Here is a 22,180-nt window from a genome sequence, read left to right on the forward strand (position 1 = left end):
ACAGCAATGAATATCTCCTGCTTGAACTTCAATTCTACTCGCGGCAGCATGCTAACATACGCGTATGAATATGATGGTAAATTTAACTCTAGGCCTTTCCTAGAAAAGTTACACTTTACTCTTTTTTGCTTCATTGTAGACAAATCAACAGACAAATCCGATAAACAGACTAGCTAGAAGCTGCAGAATGATTGCAATATGTTGTCGTAGCAGGACTACTCGTCATAGATTGAATTGTATAAAATACCATATTTCGCTATAAAGAAGGAATTGCACTGACCATAACGTTACTTTACAATTCTTTTCTATCAAGTACTGTATGTGCAGTAGATCGTAAGAAATTATCTACTACATCAAATGCAATCTGCGTTTCCTTAATAGCTATTATAATGGCATAAAATTTCATGCAAAGATCCACAGTAATACAAATATCAAGCTTTTAGTTACCTTGTTTTTATATGACCATATCGTATCATAGCTATGCGTCAAGTTATAAATTGCACTTTCTTCGATATATGTGGCAAAATAACAAATTACAGTACATTATAAAATATGATCTACTCAAATCAATCCTTCGAAATCATCCCCGTTGAGAATATGATATTCTTCTAGACGAATTTAAGCTAACACGAAAACTAACACCAAGTAACAAGCACATTTCATTTGTTTAGTCAAATGATAGCTACATATGAAGAACGTAGTATTCTTAATTAACTAAAGTGTTTAAAATAATTAATTTTTAAAATACGATATTGGTAGGAATGTGCTTAGTAAGCTACATCATACAATTACTGTACAGATGTCTCCTTTCAAGCTTTAAATGTATTCTACAAAAAGTTCTTATTGATGCTTTGATTTGAAGTAATCAAGATTTCCAAGTAGATAGCTTAGCAACTTAGAAATCGTAGTAATATAACTGGTACTACAAAAGTAGAGAGTGTTAATCATCAAGGACAGGATTGCAAGCAGAAAAATACCATTGACTTATTGTGTCTTCTTGATATCTTCTTGGCCCAATCGTTTTAAATGATTGACATGAGCTCCAATTCCTTCTGTAAATGTGTCCTTGTAATGATAATTGATTCCAAATTCCTTACATGTCTGTTGAACGATAGGAGTTATCTTTGAATAGTGATACTGAATAACTCCAGGAAACAAATGATGAGCTGTTTGATGGTTTAGATGTCCTGTAATAAAGTGATAAATAAGTTAGGCATCTATGACCAACTATTTTCAAGTAACGAAGTTAAACAGTGTATATATATATACAATTACAACCTGTAGCAATATTCCAGATAAAATTAGTTGTTGCATAGTCTTGAGTAGTACGACATTGTAATTCCGCCCTAAGAAATACAACAGTGATATGGTGCACTAAGATAACTGGTGCTTATTTAAGCCATTTGACAAGTAGAATGCATCAAAATAGACTATTACTATCATGGCTATCATAAATAATACTTTCATGGTAATAATCATAATAAGGGTTACTTTGTAATCTTTAAATTTAGTAATCCTTACCAATCTCCATCGATTTTGTTATTCTTATCGGGAGTTGGCCATTCAACCTAATCAAATAAGGGATTTTTCAAGTATTTAAGACAATCGGTAATTATGGTTAACAACGTTTCTAAATTGAACTTTACACAGTACGATGCTTCTTGAGGTACAGACTAAAGTTGTTGGCTCATATGCTCTAGGCAGAATTTTTAATAAAGTAACGATAATTTTGTAGTAGTAGTTATGCTAACCTCACTAACAACATGGGAAGCCTGGAATGTTAACGCCAACCAGTAGCTTAGAGCACTGTCGCAAACTACATTCATTATGATCTAAGCAATGAAATTAGTACCATTAAATCAAACTACTGTGATGACATTGATATCAGATTTGGCATGATTGAATATCTTACAGTGTTGGTTAATGACATGAAGTATAAAGGAATTACAAAGCGCATAGCGCAAAACGCAATTTTGCCAGTCCAAAAGATAATAAACTGAGACGTAGACATTGGATTTAGCCTAATATGACCTATGGTAGTAATTTATTTTTAAGATAAGAGTATAGTCAATTTTAATCACTACTTTCAACAAATCAAGTTTCTCCATTAGAACTAACCATTCATTTTGTCGACAAAGACAATCGAGATATCTTGTAACCTAGTCTTCACCGCAAGCTAGAAAATAAAGATGCGGCTAATTAATTCTCTTAAGTAATCAATATTGTACACCGAGTAGCAACAACATTGCTATGGTCTTTGTTCTTGGACATACTTACAAATGCATAAAGTACTGGAACGTAGATATGCTGATAGAAATAGCGAGAGACCCAACTTTGGGATGTTTTTATCCGTCTAATATCAGCGGGCTACAAGTATTCAAACGCAATCGTTACTCATTCGTAACTATTAACCATATGTCTAATAAAGTATCTAAGTTATTACAGTTACGAAGTAGCAATTGGCGCCTAGTATTGCATCATATTTTGATATATTAAGATTAACCTTATCAGAAGTGACTATATCAGGATCAGCACCATCGATGTTAGTGTAGGGATGATGTCCCATCACGTGCTGCAATATTAAACAAACATTTGGAATAAAGTGATTTATGTTAGCTAATAAAAATGTCATATCATTTATTAATAGCTATATCTTTGATCGCAGTTACAAGTAGAGTATGTCAACTTTTGTCATTCTTTCCAACTAGCTCACCTGATACGTCCAAACAAATCCAGAATTTCCATTGTAACAGCTATTCAATAGCTGGTTCAGAATCCACACACGGGGGTTGTTAGTAACTGCAAAGTGGCTAGTAAGGAAATACAAAGTAGTAACAATTGACTACTAACCGAATGAGGTGCAAATGCTTTAAGGTTAGGAAATTCTATCGTTAATTTAGCAGCAAATACCTCCTTTCAATAGTCATAAATACAGCATTAACCGTTACAAGATTTATAAATCGGTCAATTACTGCTTGCAGTCGTAATGACAGTAATATATACTATACATACTGTACATAATGTATACGTTTCTTGCGTAATTTCAACTCATTCCTACCTTGAATCATGCAAAATCGTTAATTCACTTAATGCACCCCAAAATCCATGAAATGCAGCTAACGGAATCATAACCCATAAATTATTAGGGAAAAGTAGTAACTGTAGGATAAAATATCAACATAAGCCTACCGTTAGAACAATAGAGTTATAAGCATACATTCAATGAAAGAATTTACAAGGATACGACTGGCTAAGTATCAAGACTTTAAACTTTAACAAAATGTCAATACTGTATCTATACATATTACAGGTCCGTACCATCGCTAAATAAGAGGAAAAGATCATGGTCAAAACTAGAAAGTAAACCATAAACATAGCGAGGGAATATTTTGGATTCTAAAATTAAAGATAATATAAAATTGAGATCGTTTTTACAAAATAAAAATATCTTGCATCAACTATCCATGAATGGACTAGTAAGTAAAATATTGTAAAATATTGTATTTGTGTAAGGAAAACACTATCTGTCTTCAAAACCTACAATATTGTTGTCCTTAAAATATTTGTTGACCCTCTCTTTGACAGTTCTATTAAATTTGCTATAAGAAAGACAATGAACAAGAGATTGTTAATAGTAGAGAATTTCTTGCCATTTTCAAGGCCCTGTTTACGGTAAAACTATCAAGTTAAGCTATAGACATAAGAATGCAGCGTCAAGTAGAAAAAAAGCAAAGTAAGTTAATAACCAGAGAGAATATACAAACTGGCTATTATACAGGGGTTAACAAATGGTAGACAAATGCAATCACGGCATAATCGGCTAAAGTAAACGCTGTACCTCGGCTCTGGGAATACAGGCAATTCATTGCTGATGAGATCTCCTACATAAAATTTCTCCAACAGCCTACATTAAGAAATGAATATTTATTTTAATAGTATACATAGAAAGGAATAGCAAACGACATAATGCGTACGTCTTTTACAGTTAAGAAACTTGTTAAAGGGTCTTCCGATAGGATATTCATTGTGAACACTATGAAAACTACTCAACTAATAGTACAATAAATGCGAGCAGGATATGCAATTAACACCCCACAAAACTGGCTAATACATTATATTTAAGCAATACTCATAAAAGTTTAGGGTGGCAATTTTTATAATTAAATCATAACATCTTTCTACTATCATCAATTTAAAAAGCATTTACGCGTATGTCATCCTATGCTAACTTTAAAACTTAGTTTCAATATCATCCTATTAAAACGATTACTGCAATGAACTATAACGGTGAGGAGTCTGACAGACTGTCCACTAGTACAGCACATACGTGTGACGACGATCTGGTATTGAATTATACGCGTAGTTGAGATGTTAAAAAAGATGGAACTCGTTAGTTCATAATCTTACTTGTATGTGCTTGATGAATGATAACTTTCAAATAGCTGAGTACAATCACGCCCAGCGCCAAAGAGAATTTGCTCCATACCACCAGGATGACGATTAGCAAATTCATGAACGTCATAAACCTAACATACCAATTAGGAGAAAAGTTATCGCCTTATAACATGACTTGTCTTGGCTAAAAGCATGATTCTACGTATTCAATACTATGGTGATACAGCGGTAACTTTTCGCAATTATCAGAAGAAATCTAGAGCCATAATATAAAATATAATTGCAAGTAGTACCAAATGATACTTAGAATCAAGTAGTTAAAGTATCTTTTACAGTATGTATACATTACTAATAAGATTTCTACTTGTTCTACATCAAGGAAATCTATTTGTCTATTGGAGATCAAACTAAGGTCAATTTTCCTTTCGTCAAGTTGTGCTTAAATACTGTACTCTTACGCCCGATTAATAGGCTACTCTTTACAATTTGGCCAATCATTTATTGATGCACTACAATGTGCAAATAGAGCTTACGTAATAAGTATAACTGAAAAACGAGAGGAAAGGCTGAAAGGGTACCTTTTGCTGTTAAGTTATTCAATTCTGCATATAATTTAATATATATTCAAAAAAATTTTACTCAGACAATGAGGGCCATGACTTTTATTCTGTAAGGGTTTGAAATAACTTTGGAAAACTTTCCATACCGTTCAATAAATATAAATATAGTGAAAAACAGAAGGAGATCGGTTCGTTATACTGTAGGCCATCTGCAGAGGATGTTACACTAGATTGTACGGGTACGTCATGCGTTTATGTCGTTGAAAAATTAGCGTTGATTTTCACAGCTTATACGTTCGTATGTTGATTAATATTATTAATAGACGCTTAGAACAAATTGACAGAGTAGCTAGATTGACTCGTAATACATACATGGACGATTGATGATGTTTAGTTCTTACCTTGCCTCGGATGGCTATATGAGCATTTTGATGAGTGTTTAACTTTGCCAATTCTTGCCAGGTAAATTTATTGGCCTTACGTCCGTTCGATACCTTGGCAAAATCATTAGCACAGCCTTTGCCATCAGTTTGGCACACCATTTTCTTTGATTTTCGAGCAGTTGTCTACGTCAGCAGAGATTCTATCGATGCATAGAAATAGGTAATCGATATTGAGGATACGAAAATACAGTTATTGTAGATTTTTAGGATAATTTAATAAATAGCGCCGTTGAATACTACAGTCACACAGTATCAATGATTGTATGTTCACACAGCGAGCGTTGATTTCTTCAATTTCGGACGATTAAAGAGTTTATTGGCTTTTTATTCATGTCGTCGTTGCAGCTCATTCACAAGGCGTAAAATAATTACTTCATCAGATAGCAATCAGTACTGCATACTTTGAATACTTTACTATGTATGACTTTGTTCAACAAAGATACGAAACTGTTCTTACCTGTACTACAGCAATCATATCATAAGAGCAAGGAATAAATCAACTTTACACAATAAGGTCAGGAATTTGGAAGAGTAACTCTCTTTTTTAATAGTTGCTGATAAAGTGTACACTAGACCATCCCAGCTAGCAAAAACCTGCTACTGTAGAGCAGTTTTAACGATGTACAGTATAGTAGCAGGTTTTTGCTAGCTGGGGTTGCCTACTGTGCACTAGTCTAAAAGTCAACACTAAGAAGGGCTAACAAGAACTTTAGAGATGGAACACCAAAATCATACCTGTGTTCTCAAGTCGTTTTGAGGTCAGCACTAAGAAGGGCTAACATGAACTGTGGAGATTGAACATTCAAAGTTATGCCTAAATATGACTATGAATACTATCCATGACATTGTTGAAGACAGATAGGAAGAACTTTGTCTACCTGTCTAGTGCGATATTACAATCACGAAGAGAAGAAATTGTTGGAGAATGACACAAGTACTCGTCTACCCATGCCGTTATTTTTAGCACTAACAAGGGTTAACATGAACGTTGCAACACCAGATCATACTACGACAGTAAAGCTGGGGAAAATTTCATCATGAAATGACGATGCTGCAAAAGCTTTGCTACTACTTTATTGATTAGCGGCTATTTCAATTCTGGCATGGAAAATAAGGACTAGAAAATTGCCATCCATGACATCAGTAGAGAAAGCATGTGAATCGGTTGTTTAGCTTAATTAACTGAGCGAGCGCTTTTGCGAAACAAAGTGGTCACTGTTGTATTTCCTCCATCGCCATTCAATAAATGATCTAATCTCATGGAATAGACCATTTTATACATGATTCTTCCGATGGAAGGGGTAAAAATCATGCAAAATCATTACTTTATTGCTATTCTTACCACTTTTGCACCAAGAAATTGTTGCCGGTCCGGATTTCCACACTGACTACCGTTGTTTGTTGAGAGCCGGAAGACAGTAGTTTGCCGATCTACTGACAAGTGTCACTCGTTGGAGGCGTTGAAGCGCTGCTGGACGTCAACCAGTGGCTGACGTCAGACGGCCAATCCTATCATAGTGAGTCGTATACTTTATGCAGCCGTTGACAACACTAGGGTCAAGCGTCAAAACTGCTAGGCAAGATGTTTGGGTAAGGGCTGTCACAATTGCAGTCAAAACAAGCATTTCGACAGTATCACATCCGTTACCTTTCGTTCACTACTATAGAAGTGCACCGAAGCGACCGGTGACTGTACTCGCAGTCAGTCAACCGTACGCCAGTCGTGTCGAGTGTCATGTACGTCATCCAATGGAAATCACGCGATTCTATGATTGGTTCGTTCATTACCGTAATAACCGTAATTAACTGCTATTACACTGTACACTGTACACTGTACAGCACCGAGTAATAAAACTGTTATAAACCAGCAACAGTGATAACCATGGAATACTAGAAGGAAACCTACCGAGATTTCTTCCAGCAGTCCTTGCTTATAGCAAATTGAATACTCAGAGACTTTTCGTTGCCGTTAAAACAGGGAATTTTCGATTTTAGGTCAAAATTGAGTAAAAAAGAATCGAAAAGTCCCTAGCTAAAAGATATTGTGCAATGTACATCTGTTTGCCACCTTTATGTACACTCAATAGTATCAGCTGACTTGGATATAAGCTGCCAAGTGATCGTGATTCCTTACACGCTGTTATATGACTTTATGTCTGTACACTTGTTTCGTCATTTTAAGGCATCTGGCTGAATACACGGTGATATTTTCACGTACAAACGCTCTGACAATCCTATACCAATGTGCATCATGGATCAGTTTCTATTTCGAAACTTTTACAATATTACGCTGTTCTGCACATAACAATTTTGCAATACAATTACAAATGCTGTTGGGACGCGTTTAATCATAGCAATCAGTTGACAAGTCCTATCTGGTAAAGGTGTAGTCCATGGTTTCGTTCAACGTTGATAAGTCATAATATAACTTAAAAGGTATAAGTACAGCTGGTACAGTAGAGCACGCGAAGTACTGTATAACAAGCAAGGATCGACTAGTAATGAATGAATGAATATTGGAATATTGGTACTATATACTGTAGGCAGAGGCTTTCTTAACCTCGTATTGATCGCTACACTAAAGAACTATATGTACTGTATAGAGTCACTATGCCACTATATATAGTACAGGGTGTATGGAAAGTCGTTTGATATTTAAAGTGCTATTTAGAGGAAATACGTTGGTAAATTGCCAAATATTTTTGGTGTATTAATGTTACGGAATAATTTGGAAAATTTTCGAATAAATTGAGCTACAAATAACCAAGTATACAGTAGTACAATGTACATTGTACAGTCAGGTTCTGTCTTCTAAAAGGACGTTGACATACAGAGACAGACAGTGACATGGATGGAAGTATTGCATTGCAAGCTGCTGTTCTAGAGAAATACAATCGCCTTCAAATTGAACAAATCAATCTCTAATTCGTCTAACATTTGTTTGTCTTTAATCAATTTAGATTGAAAGAACGTCATGTCACTAATATACAACGAGGAGTATTTACAAATTTAAATTTACCTATGTACTTTGGTAGTGATGTAAGAAAGCAATGTACAACTTCAAAATTCTTCCACAAATCCAAAGGACCCGTTTCTATTGACTGATACCTCAGTTAAGCACAGTATAATATTGTTATCCTGTTAAAACACGTTAAAGACAGAAACTCACTTGTTAAAGATATGTATTTTAAAAATTTTATAACATAATATGATACAGAACAGACACCTATCGATATTGTATATATAACATATATATACCACATACAATTACACCACAATGAACGCATACGATGAATACGGTATAATTTTAAAGCGTTCTTGTGAACTCAATTTACTACTTGCTTCACAAACAAAACTCAGATATTGTAGAAAAAATATCTATATTATAATCTTCGGTAAGGTTGATAAATAGTTCTTTCTTCACTAATTGTATGATTTCATAAAAGATCCTGAGCGCAATCATCGTTTATGCAGGTAAACATTACGTTAATACGCCATCTTTGACGCACTAATGGTTGTTAGTACGTGGAAAATGCTTCCAGACTGCAATTTCACGAATAATAACCCAGTTTCGTTGACTTTTATTGACGTAAATTCGTAAGCATTTAATCTTGACTTTAACATGCTCCCGTAATAAATTGTACTTTACATCCATCAAGCCATGCTTATCAAATTTTCCAATAGTAATCCAGTTCGTGCATGTTTTTAGTTTATCATTACGCGAATGGCTAACTTGAACTGAAGCATCACCAAAGATATCATTTGGGCGAGATGGATCACCAGTTGCAATGACAACCCGTGTTAAATTAATTGCAGCATCGAAATAGATCACCATATTGTGACCGGCCTGGGGTTTCTTACACCAGAAAAATGCAGGCTTAGCATCATATGGCTGTTTTGGTTCTCCTCCTCCGTATGAGAAAAAAGTGGATGTTATCTTTGCAGGTGGATTATCACCATGGTAAATCCGCTTGCTAGTGAAGGATATCTCACGTAATGGTTGCAACTTCCCTTTTAATGATGATTCCATTCCAATATGCTGGAATAAAGCAGGCAAACGAAGTAGTGGCTTAGGCAACATTCGTAAAATACTGTAATAACCTATTAAATAATCAATAGGTTGCTCGTCGTAAAACATTTTAAAGAATGCAGCTAATTTAAGTAAATGATCATCCCTATAGAGCTTGCCGATAAAGCCTAATTTAGCGAAATGGATAGAGCTCCATGGTTTTACTTGATTATTGATGTAACCACGAATGGTTGTAACGAAACCTTCTGAGGATAAGACATCATCCTCAAGTTGTAAATAGTATTTCGATAAACCGGAGCAATACTCAAATAAGAAGGCATAGTCAATGCATTGCTTAGAGCGCCATCGCACTCGTTCAGCTGAATCGCCGTAGTTTCGTTTCAAGTTATCGAGAGGAGGATAATATGATGCAGGGGCTTGAATAATTTGTATCAGCCCATTCTTCATAAATGATTTATATCGAGTTGTTAAACGCTTTCTTGTAATATCTTTAATTTTATGATCTAAGTCCGCTAGAAAGATTACAATTACAATTGATTTCTTTTCATCAGCATTAGTATTATTGATGATGGACAGTATAGTCTTATCTAAATAGTTCGCCTTCGGTCTGGTGACAGTAGGAATTCCAATGGTTAAAAACCCTATTAATATAGTTCAAAATATAATCAGCTCAATGTAGTCGATATCAACTCTAAAGGATAATGCTATTATGACCAAGATGTTACTGACAACTGCTGTATCTACTGCATTCATGCGCTCGCAATGTTACGTGGTGGTTGGTGTGTCGTATTTTACAAAGCATAGCGTTTATAAGATACTTTGTTGAGTAAATAGTTCTTCATTCATCATTGAATAAGACGTAAAAAATTTGGAAATCTTGGGATCTGTCAGTACATGAATTGATAATTATCTTGTAACAAGTTTACATACTGTTATATCGATGGCTGTATACGTTGACACTGCTCCGACGCGATATGAACCCAAAATAAAATAAACTATCATCATCGCATACCACTACACTCTAATTTCTGCACTAACCTTTTTCGGTTCGAAAATGACCTGCAGCTAGTGATCTCTCTTTGTCCATATCAGATGCACAGGAATGAATTTTTGAATCACTGGCAGCGTTGATGCCTTCTAGATAAGAGAGCGTAAAGAAAATTAATTATAATTATTCAAATAATAGGAAACAGTCTCACAAATGGTATTTTTATTTTACATTAAACGCGTTTCAAGCCAAGTTGTTTATATTTTGGTGTTGTAATCATTGCACTACGAAAACTCTGTATATTGGAGTAAAAAATATCATACTACAATTGTCGCTGGAAAGTAATGAAGAACTGCTAATTACAATGCTGCGCCAGCTATTTATAGAAAAAAGGATTAACTGTTTCATATCCTTTGGAAAGCCTGAGCTGAACACTACTATATCTGTAGATCTAATTGAGCATAAGCTTAATTTTGATAACATTGCTTCTATTTTGGAGGCCAACTGCGACAATAGAATACAAAAATGGACTAGTTGTATTTACTGAAATTTAGAATTATTGATTTTGCTGGATCTCGAAGTCGATTTTCATGATAGTTGAGACAGTAGCGGTATCACAACTTTGGTATACTCATGCTTCGGTTTCATAAATTTCTAGCGTATTTGTAACACGAAGAGCTTGCTATGAGTATATTCTACAATATCTTAAGGGTAGCACTGATGTGCATGTGTATTGAATGGGGTTTTGTATCCCCTTAGATTTGCAATCTACTTACTCGAAATTTGAGTTACTAAAACTGAGCAAGTCTCCAATTCTACACATTACTACTATAATTAGCTAAAAATCATTTCAGCATCTTTCAAAGTTCGCCCAGCACGTTTATTACATGTAATAAATATAGCAGCATCCATGCACAAATATACGAGAATGCTAAGTAAAACCGGTTCCCTGCATTTCTATTTTGCAACTTAGAATGTCAACTGCAAGTGATAGTAACTGAATCATCCCATTTTCATATAGCATTACAAGTATAGCAATCTCGAATTATTATCATTCAAAGTTGCAATGCAATACAGGGGATTTTGTTGCTAAATTACTGTTTATGCCCAATGTTTTTATAAAGTCATGGATTTAAACCCGGAGACTTATTACTACTACCTAGCATTTAAATATTCAAGCACAATTTCTAAATAGTGTTATAATACCTGTCAATTCTCTGGAATGGTTGTCTTGGAGATTGACGATTAAAACAGCAACGTTGATAATGATGGCAATGATACATGCCCCAGTATATAATAATGTTACTTTAATTTTCATTCGTTTTCTGTTGTATTAGTATTAATTAAAGACTTTGCTATCTTAATTTACCAACACAGGATAAAAAAAGCAAGATGATATGGAATCTAGTATCAAAAGGATTGCAATACAGTATTTAATTTACTCAACAGCCGTTGAATTCTATCATTATTCGTCTGTATTAGGAATTGCAGAACGTCTCCAAGTCATGGTAACGATTGAAATGATATCAGCATACGGTGATGACCGATCAATATTCTTATCTATGTTTTCGCATTAATGAAGAAATGATTGATGCTATTGAAATTGATACTTGTAGACCTTCATGCAAGGATTTCAGATCGCAATGGCAATACCAAGTTGGTTTGCTGGTACGCGTGATCGGTGATGGGATTGAATTGTAGCCCAACCTCAAATGATCGTTTCGTTGTATTGCTCTAGATTGATAACCTGAATTGGCTGATCATGGAGGTGATTAAAGTAGAATGAGTGACATAAGATTGAATTAAAAGAATTTCTTATTGCCGATGATACTCGATAGCTTGTCTATTTAACTTTCGATGTGAAATAGAATTGAGTGATGAATGACATCGGCATCAGTATGCTGTTGGTGGGGCCATAACTGGCGTTTGGGGTGTAATGTTTCGTTGGAGCCAAAGCGCTAGCAGTCATCGATCGTACCAATCCAACGACTTCTTGTAATAAGAGAAGTCCTTGACCAGTCCGTGCAGTACAATACAGCAATACTGTACAGTACATACAGTACAGTATACTGTACCGTATACAGTACAATTGTAGTGTAATGTACTGTACTGTACAGTACAATACAGTAAAACTAAGCGATACTGTACAGTACTAATCTTGGATTGAGCTTGGTAGCAAGAATCATAAGTACTGTACAGTATACGATACGCCCGCGTTACTGCCGTCCTCCTTTTTACCTTCCAGGGCCTGGACGGGGGCCGTCCACCTTGTTCTACTGTATATGATGAGTTAACGAAAATTGAGTAACTCAACATTTTGCAATTGGAGCTACAATTAGTCATGGACTACTAGATACTTTTTCGACGAAGAATCCAGCGCTCCATGGACTAGTCTAGGATTATACCTACACCACTGTAATATACTGTATAATCGATTGTATTGTGCTGATAACTCAGTGGTGTAGCTAGAGCTAATTTGCGATTTTTACTCTTCTAAATACCGTTACGTATGTTCAAGGTTATACTACACGCCAGTAGCTACAGAAACTTCCTCTCGATCAATTTTGGGTCATCTATATATTTATACCAGAAGTTGTCTCACCATAGAAATTTTTGATAGTGTCCATGGCAATAGTTTGAATTCTTCCATAGAATATCGATGCCATTTCATTTCTTCAAGAGGGCAGTATCGGCGCATCTACAGAGTAAAGTAATTTATATAAAAGCGTATATTGTGTATAATTACAGTAGTAGACAAAAAAAGTATAATTAAATGGCGAGCAAACCTAATCTACTTTATAAACTGTACCGCGCATGGCTGCAAGGAATATCACAAGCGGATGTTCACTGTTTAGCTAGTTCACCTATGGCCTTAAATTCTTTCTCTGTAAAGATTTCCATATCAGCGTCGTATCCGCATATGCATATGCATATGTTACGTACATAACACGCTTCATTAAACCTTGGAACTATGTTTCTTACTAATTTTTCATATGTATTTTATATGCTATTAATGAAGTTAGACCAAGTAATGGTAGAGTCCTATTTGCGACATTTTACCTGAGTTGTCGTTCTTTTATTGGCTAACGCTACCTAAATATGATTTAGTTGGTGTGCATGTTCAGTAGATATAAATAGTAATATATCATCTATACTATATATTAAAATTTGACTGTCCGAATTTTGTACGTCTGTGGGTATATGAAACTGACGCATATCACACACTGAGTCAGGAATAATTCATTCACGGGTCCTCTACTATACTTGGAAAAGATATAGACTGGAGGTTACAGTAATATAGAATAAAGAGTAGAAGCACTGAAATAAAAGCTTCGACTAAGGAAAGAGTAGTCTCTTTGCTGCGAGATTTTCAATAGTATGACTATGATGAATCAATAGTTCCACTATATAGTACTGTACAGTACAGTATACGGCAGTGTGCAAAAGCCAGGATGTCATTTTATGATAGTATTACTGACTTACTGGAAAATGAAATTAACTAATGTAGTGTTTATGAAGCCATGGACACACAAGTGATAACCAAGGAGTAATTCCTGGTATCGTGAGCGGGTATTCTACTTGCCGGCCTGGAGTGTGTCAAAGATTCTATCAATTTAGCGAGTCAGTAACATTGTCATAACAGAATACGCATAATTCCGGCAGGAATTACTCGATAATAATTTTTCTTTCCTCATTAAAGAGTGTTTCCTATTTTAACATCAAGGGGAAAATTGTTGAGAAGTTCCAGGCTACGCAAATCTGGAGACAATCGACCAGGTTGGAAAGAAAAAATCCAAGGAGCAATTGATCCATCGAAAGACGAATAGAGCAACAAGGCAACATTTGCAGTTTTTAACATTGCATGGTACTAATGTGAGCGAGCATAATGTTATAGTACGAGTCAAATAATTACCGGCTGACCGTATCAGAATACAGTCTGGATACGATTGACCAGGTTAGAAAAATTTTTCAATGAGTAAATTGAACAATCGAAAGACGGATAGACTAATAAGGTAACATTTGCATTTGCTGTTTCCAGCATTGCAGGATAATCGATATGAGCGAGCATAGTCCGTGGTATTTTGTGCTATTAGTACGAGTGAAATCAGTACCGGACGATAGTGTCAAAGTTCTTACAGTTTGGATACGATTAAACAGGTTAGAAAAAAAGATTCAAAGAGTAATCCAATAATCGAAAGACGGATGGACCAATAAGACAACATTTTCATTTGCTGTTTCCAACATTGCAGGATAATTATTCGATATGAGCGAGCATCGTCACGGAATTCTAAGACTAATACTGTATTAGTCTTAGAGATTAATACTCTATTAGTCTTAGAAATCTCAGGTATTTATGCTATCAGTACGAGTGAAATCAGTACCGGATGACCGTGTCAAAGTTCTTACAGTTTGGATACGATTAACCAGGTAAGAAAAAAAATTTCAAAGAGTAATTGAATAATCGAAAAATGGATGGACCAATAAGACAACATTTGCATTTGCTATTTCCAACATTGCAGGATAATTATTCGACATGAGCGAGCATCGTCACGGACTTCTAAGACTAATACTCTATCAGTCTTAGAAATCTCTGGTATTTATGCTATCAGTACGAGTGAAATCAGTACCGGATGACCGTGTCAAAGTTCTTACAGTTTGGATACGATTAACCAGGTTAGAAAAAATTGAAAGAGTAATTGAAGAATCGAAAGACGGATGGACCAATAAGACAACATTTGCATTTGCTGTTTCCAACATTGCAGGATACTTATTCGACATGAGCGAGCATAGTCACGGACTTCTAAGACTAATACTCTATTAGTCTTAGAGATTAATACTTTATTAGTCTTAGTGATTAATACTCTGTTAGTCTTAGTGATTAATACTCCATTAGTCTTAGAAATTAATACTCCATTAGTCTTAGAGATTAATACTCCATTAGTCTTAGTGGTTAATACTCCATTAGTCTTAGAGATTAATACTCCATTAGTCTTAGAGATTAATACTCTATTAGTCTTAGTGATTAATACTTCATTAGTCTTAGTGATCAATACTCCATTAGTCTTAGAAATCTCTGGTATTTGTGCTATCAGTACGAGTGAAATTAGTACCGGATGACCGTATCAAAGTACGAGTGTTACCGCCTGCGCGGATAGTGCCATTGATTCAATGAATTTGCTACCAGTTATTTCTTTTTCCTCTAGCAATATCACACTAATTCTATAATTTACAATAAATAAGTTTGAAATGAATTGATTGGCAATACTTCTCTTTCACCCTTCTTACAGTCTGGATACGATTAACCAGGTTAGAAAAAAAATTTCAAAGAGTAATTCAATAATCGAAAGACGGATGGACCAATTAAGACAACATTTACATTGACAATTTTCAACGTTGCAAGATAATTAGTATGAGCGAGCAATAGTGCTATCGGTACCAGTGAAATCAGTACCGTCAAAGTACTAGTGTAACGCCAGCGGGTCGTGCAGTTGATATAATGAATTTGCTGCCAGTTATTTCTTTCTCCATTAGCAAGATCAAACTAATTCAATAATTTACTATCATGAGTTTGAAAAAAAGTCTTCTTGCTTTAAAAAATTGATTGGCAATACTTCTCTTTTACTCTCCTTACAGTCTGAATACGATTGACCAGGTTAGGAAAAAAATTTCAAAGAGCAATTGATCCATCGAAAGACGAATGGATCAACAAGGCAGCAGTTTCCATGACGATTCATTGATAAACAGTCAAGTACTTTCGGAAAAAGATTTAAAATTTTTAATGCAAGCTTTAAAAATTCCAAGTACTCAACATCAAGCAATGGCTTGTGTAGCAATGTTATGCTCTAGCAAAGGTACGTAGGAATGAGATTTAGTAATGTATTGATATGGGCTGGTAATGGATGATGGAGGCTATTTGAAACGTCGTCATTGCTGGACGGCTTTCATCTACTCGCTGAACGCATCGCCATTTCGTCACTATCACTGTATTAATCCTCTTGTTAACCCAATTCAATGAATCGGATTGATTTCCCAATTCTATATGCTAAAGAACTTTGATCTTAAACTTACAAATGGAAGAAATAACCAATTCTTTTAGCTTGCGTCTTATCATTTTTAAATTGTAACCTACCAAAAGAATGAATGATATTGCAATTTTTTGTACAGGGAATCATGCGGTAATCAATCCGTTTATCAGCGGTATTTATCATCGCGGAGGGCTTGACATTTTACAGCAAGTGATCTTAACTTCTAGAGATTGCCAGACATTAAAAGTGGCTTTAATGGCACTGGCTAGTTGTATTGAACAAGACGGTAAAGTATCTTATTACTATCAGATGGTAGCACTTAACACGTTTTTTTTGGAGCTGCTTTTCTTCAATACGAGCACATTAAAATGCTTACAAAAGTGACAGTGATTGATGTGCGTAATTACAGTATAAGCTGTATCAATACTTGCATCCTACAATTTGATTTCCTTCGATATAGATCAAGCCTCTACAATCCCACATGGTCATTATAGTATCTTAACAGTAAATGATAAAAACGAAAGCGACATCTAAGATGTAGATTATAAACATACCTGCACTTGCTTTATATTAATATGTGAAATTGATCCCGCTGTAAAGAGTGGCTCTAATTTATTTACTTTTCGTACACTTTACCGGCCAACCGAATATCTTAAAGGTTTACTGCTTATGGCTTTGTAAACGCACATTTGAGATGAACGTAGCTTCTATGTGCTAATCTCCTACATGACAGAATTATATAGGTGTAAATGCCTAAAGCAATTTTCCACTTTCTCTTTTACGCCGGTGTTATCTAGGAAACTGTAAATTTCATGTTTACACTCAATCCTTATACAATAGTTTATATGCTATCCTCTCTTCAGTTGTTACCAAGGATGCTTGGGCATCAGCTGCGTATTTAATTAGTTGTCTTGCATTTAAAAATGGTAAGTACTTTTTTTACGTACCTTAAATCAATTAGTCCCATACATTTCTACTGTTTCTGGAATACACGTCATGATGGACTGCAAATTGAACTCTGTGTAATTTGTGATGCAAAACTGTTGAAACTAGTTATGACAAAATAACTTGTAGTTCTTCTACTGACAGTAAAGTGCTAACAGTGCTTACAATAATGTTGCTTTGCTAAGAACTATCAGTATAGATCGAAGCCATTTAAAGATTAGTTCTATATTTTATGAATAATTTAAAAGTCCTTGCAAAGTACGCTATATCATTTTTGGTCTTCAAATTATAGTGTATGTGTTTACTAGATTACATAATTCACAACGATTCTTGCGAATATTAAAAGTGTTATTAGAAATTTGATAGAAAACAGCAGATAGCGAATCACGCCTAAAATAACGAATGCAATCTGCAGGTCGAGGACAAGTATTAGCTGGGAATTCCAGATGCTTGCACGGACTCTGTGATCTATTAAGGTAAGATGTAATGTTTTCGTTTGGCATTTGTGTCATCTAGCCATTATAAGATGCGAATGTATAGTAGTGCTGCCTTTCTTAAGAACGGTATGATGCTGCACAATGTGCAATCCTTAAAGTACTACAATCTAGCTAAAATACTTTCTTTCAGTTATGCAATAGAACGAAGAGAAGTATCGGAGACTATGGTGTATCAAAACAGTATATGTCAGGATTTGATGGCGAGTGTAACATGTGCCATAACATGCTGTATTGCTAATCCTACTAATGGTAGTGAAAGTATTGCCTGGGTTGTACCGAAGCTATTCCTAGTTTTAAAAATTGACTGCTTATTATCTGTCTTCTACCATCTTGATTCATACAATTTTTTAGTTACCAATCAGAACAAATGCGCTTTTATGCTACCTGAATTAATTTCTGCTTTGAAAAACAGCCAAGATTTGGTCTTGCTTTGTACCGTAACCAGTATTTTAAACGTCTTACTTGATAATCATGGTAATAGTGCTATAATTCTGCTAGGTGTGAATTCACAATGGCAACTGGCTTAGCAACACATTTAGTTAACTAAATGAGCATTTCGATGTACTGTATTGATAGCGAGGAATATACGAATATTTCGTTACAATGATGGCTTAAGATGCCTTTACCGGGCTATAGACAACATTCTTAAACAATGGCATAAGGATATGAAATCAACAATCACATTAAAGGCCTTATACCACCTGATTATGATTTCCAATAGCTTTGTTGATGAAGGTTTGATTGTAACGAAAGCAAATTATTCGTACGAGCTCGACATAGTAGAATATACCAATACGAGTTATCACGTTGTGATCTTTAATCATCCTAGTCACTGAATTGTCCATATATGCTGTATATATTTACAGTCAAAAATAATGAATGCAAGCCTACATATAAGGATTATATCTGCAACTTGGTAACAATACTAAGGACAATCATTAACAGTAAGAATAATAAGAACCTATGTGTTGAAATACTGATTGCGATAGGATATGCCGCAGCATCACACCCGGGTAAATACTGTATAAACTCTTATGATATTTGCAAATGCCACAATTAACATTAAGCTTGACCGCTTCACGTCATATGTATATATATACAGTATATATATTTACATACTAACATATACTTGTGTACTCTCTTTAATGCAATAACTATGAAAACAACCTATAAAATTATTTTCAATAATTTTCTTCAATTTGAATTCTTAACCTATTTAGAAGTTGCCAACTGCCTTTGTGAAACTGAATGTGTAACGATACTATCAGAATTACAAATTAATTCTGAGGTTTATTAGATTTTGCGTTTTTATTAAACTACGTAAACAATTTAACAAATAAGTATTTACTGTACTGTGTGCTAATTGTTGTTTACGCGTGGTGTAAGGCCTCTTTAGTTACTTAATGTTCCAATATTGGTGCATATATCCAATGCTTACAGGTCAACGTCTTGGCTGAACTAGCGGATTATGTTCTAATAGAGCTCGAAAAAGGTAAGCTAAGCTGCATCGACAAATATGTATTGTTGTGATACATAGCAGCAAATTATATCTTTACATCTAATATTCAGAAGAGGCTGTTATATTCTCATTATGAAAGTCTAGCCGAATCCGCACACCCAGTCTGCTTTAAACATATTACTATTGCTTTATTTTGTACGTTATGTAGATTGCAGCAGTACTTTACGATTCTAACTGTATTATTACCAATAAATTACAGAAAGTAACAGACGATTCGAATTGGATACAATGAAATACAGAAACTCTTCTACATGCGAATGGATTCTATTAACAAAAGAGGATTGCGATCTGTCTTCTGTAGAATTAATGTCGGATGAAACTCTAGATTAAATGATTAGACTAGTTTATATTATCATAGGTTACAAGATTTTCGTTTCTTCTAGTTTAATATACAGCTTTGATTAATAGTGCAATTACAATTGAATAGCGTTGTCTCAATCTGTTCTAATCATAAACTGCTTCAAACGACTTCCCAGTAAAGCAATAAAAATATTGACTGTTTCAAACTATAAGTACTGTAATTACTTGCAGCCTTAATAATTTGTAAGGGTTTAGTGAAGGTCAAGTTTTTAATATACATAGTTAGGTAATCGTGCACTGTTGCAATTAGTTCTAATGCTTTGCAATGCAAGAAGTCTTGTAAAGTTAATCATGAGCTGATGGACTCATTAATAGCTTGTTTAATATGTACATAAGCTAGAACTACCAATATTGGTAAACTTGATGCTTAGCCAAGTAATAGTGGTATTTTTGCATAAAGTAATCAAAACGCACTTCACAAAATGTAAATGAGTAACCAATACTTTAATGAGAGTATAAAATCTTTAAATACAGACGATAATTACTTGCATGGAAACTGTACATCACGCAGTATTACTGTAGAAAGACAAAGTACAAAGTGAAGCTCCGGTCTTCTAGACATCGGATGACTGAAATATTCAATTAAATAAATGATTGACTATTGCAAAGAAAACAACAATTAAATGATAGGTCATCAAAACTGGATAACTTCTTGCAAAATTATTTATTAATCTCGGTCGGTAGAAACCGTGTTCCCGTCTGTTTTTACAATTTTATTCGAAACTATGATTAATTTAGACTGCGTCGAAACATTCATCCTTTTTGATGAAAAATTAAAGCTCGGATTTTACTCAATTGCTTCAGACCAAATTGCAATTTCGCGTAATATCACCCAATTGCGATATTTATTAGGTATATAAATTCTAACACAACGGATTGGATTTTTAAACGGCGATTGATTAAGGTTAGTCACATCAATGTCTACGTTACCATTTCTTTTGAAATCGCCAATTTTATTCCAGCTAATACATTGTTGAAGGTAATAAGTAGAAGAAACTTGCAATTCGGCAGTGTGTAAGCAATCTCGTCGCCTGGCCTTGTCACCAGTTAATACAGCTACCCGTTTTAATTTGATAGGACTATGAAATATGATGGTAATTGTATCTTTCGCTCGAGGCTGTTTACACCAATAATACGTTACAGTTTTACCGTAAGCAAATTCTGGTTCAGTTCCACCATAACTTTGCAATGTTGTAGTAACTTTTGCTGGTGGATTATTACTATTATAGACACGAGCAAGGGCAAATTGTATGTCCTTTAATGGCTGGGATTTTCCTTTCAGCGAAGATTTAATACCAATATGTTGAAATAATGATGGTAAATAAACTAAATTACTTGGTAACATTTTCAAGTTACTGTAAAAATTGATGAGATAATCTACTGGATGCTCGTCATAAAACATGTAGAAAAAACGTCCTAATTCAACAATATCACTACTTCGGTATAATTTACCGATATAACCTAATGTAGAAAAATGAATGCTGCTCCAATTTTTATGTCGCTGTCGATGAATATAGTCACGAATTATATCGAAGTAGCCGTGAAAGGTAACAACATCGTCCTCTAATTGCATGTAATACTGTGAAAGAGTAGCTGAATATTCAAATAGGAAGGCATAGTCGATACACTGTTTGGATCTCCAAAATACACGATCAGGCGAATCGTTATAGTTACGCTTTAAATTACGCAACTTTGGATAATACCAGCGTGGAGCTTGAATAATTTGCACTAAGCCTGATTCTAACCAAGGTTGATAAGTTTTCTTTAACTCTTGTACTCGTTTTAACTTATATAGTGGATCAAAATCGGCAAGAAATACAATAATATTAACCATTTTCTGATCTTTGCCATTCAAGTTATTAATTAAAGATGTTAACGTCTTGAATAAGTAATCAGCACTGGCTCTCTTGACAGTAGGTATTCCAATTGTTAAATAGCCTACGCAGGGTTGAAAGAAAAAAAATGAATTAAATAAAGATTGTTGAGTTGACTTAAGCATAAGTAAAAGAAATACTCGCATTGCTTTCTAAGACTAACTTACGCGGTTGATCGGGCCATTTTCCTTCCAAAATAGCAATACTTTTATTCTTAAGATGGCCGTAGCAGGCACAGTTATTAACTGTTGTTGAATTCTTAAAAGCATTCACTAATGGAAATGAATAGAATTATAAATTTATTGCCACTTTCTAGATTACTATAATTACTTTTCAGAAATTTAAGATTTTAGGTTACAGTCGATACTGTTAGTTTAATGCAATATTTATGCTATCTATTTGCTTTAGAAATTAATTAACAATCGCGTTGATTGATTTTAATTTGCAATATTATCTTATTGAATTTGGTAATAAAAACAGTGGCTAAACCATTGTAAATTTAAAATATCGCAACATAAAGATGGCATCAACATGGTGGTTATT

The 22,180-nt window shown here is 34.6% G+C and overlaps 4 protein-coding genes across 4 annotated transcripts; 1 reads left to right on the forward strand and 3 right to left on the reverse strand.

Moving 5' to 3' along the window:
• Positions 1-984: 984 nt before the first annotated feature.
• Positions 985-5,497, reverse strand: TRIADDRAFT_61340 (uncharacterized protein; the record flags this gene model as incomplete). Its single annotated transcript, XM_002117321.1, has 15 exons — positions 985-1,187; positions 1,279-1,346; positions 1,522-1,568; positions 1,752-1,832; positions 1,913-2,031; positions 2,119-2,176; positions 2,278-2,367; positions 2,504-2,572; positions 2,714-2,810; positions 3,059-3,159; positions 3,319-3,396; positions 3,542-3,599; positions 3,839-3,904; positions 4,408-4,526; positions 5,357-5,497. The coding sequence occupies 15 exons, from the start codon at positions 5,495-5,497 to the stop codon at positions 985-987; spliced, it is 1,395 nt and encodes a 464-aa protein (XP_002117357.1).
• Positions 5,498-8,906: 3,409 nt separating this feature from the next.
• TRIADDRAFT_61341 (uncharacterized protein) lies at positions 8,907-10,515 on the reverse strand (the record flags this gene model as incomplete). Its single annotated transcript, XM_002117322.1, has 2 exons — positions 8,907-10,069; positions 10,467-10,515. The coding sequence occupies 2 exons, from the start codon at positions 10,513-10,515 to the stop codon at positions 8,907-8,909; spliced, it is 1,212 nt and encodes a 403-aa protein (XP_002117358.1).
• A 5,599-nt stretch (positions 10,516-16,114) lies between these two features.
• TRIADDRAFT_61342 (uncharacterized protein) lies at positions 16,115-19,733 on the forward strand (the record flags this gene model as incomplete). Its single annotated transcript, XM_002117267.1, has 10 exons — positions 16,115-16,268; positions 16,582-16,728; positions 17,240-17,368; positions 17,803-17,863; positions 17,904-17,950; positions 18,236-18,358; positions 18,521-18,619; positions 19,105-19,172; positions 19,325-19,376; positions 19,603-19,733. The coding sequence occupies 10 exons, from the start codon at positions 16,115-16,117 to the stop codon at positions 19,731-19,733; spliced, it is 1,011 nt and encodes a 336-aa protein (XP_002117303.1).
• Positions 19,734-20,550: 817 nt separating this feature from the next.
• On the reverse strand, positions 20,551-21,762 carry TRIADDRAFT_32367 (uncharacterized protein; the record flags this gene model as incomplete). Its single annotated transcript, XM_002117323.1, has 1 exon — positions 20,551-21,762. The coding sequence occupies one exon, from the start codon at positions 21,760-21,762 to the stop codon at positions 20,551-20,553; it is 1,212 nt and encodes a 403-aa protein (XP_002117359.1).
• Between the last annotated feature and the right edge of the window lie 418 nt (positions 21,763-22,180).

Source organism: Trichoplax adhaerens, genomic scaffold (genome assembly GCF_000150275.1).
Source record: "Trichoplax adhaerens TRIADscaffold_23 genomic scaffold, whole genome shotgun sequence".
In the NCBI taxonomy this organism is placed as follows: Eukaryota; Metazoa; Placozoa; class Uniplacotomia; order Trichoplacea; family Trichoplacidae; genus Trichoplax; species Trichoplax adhaerens.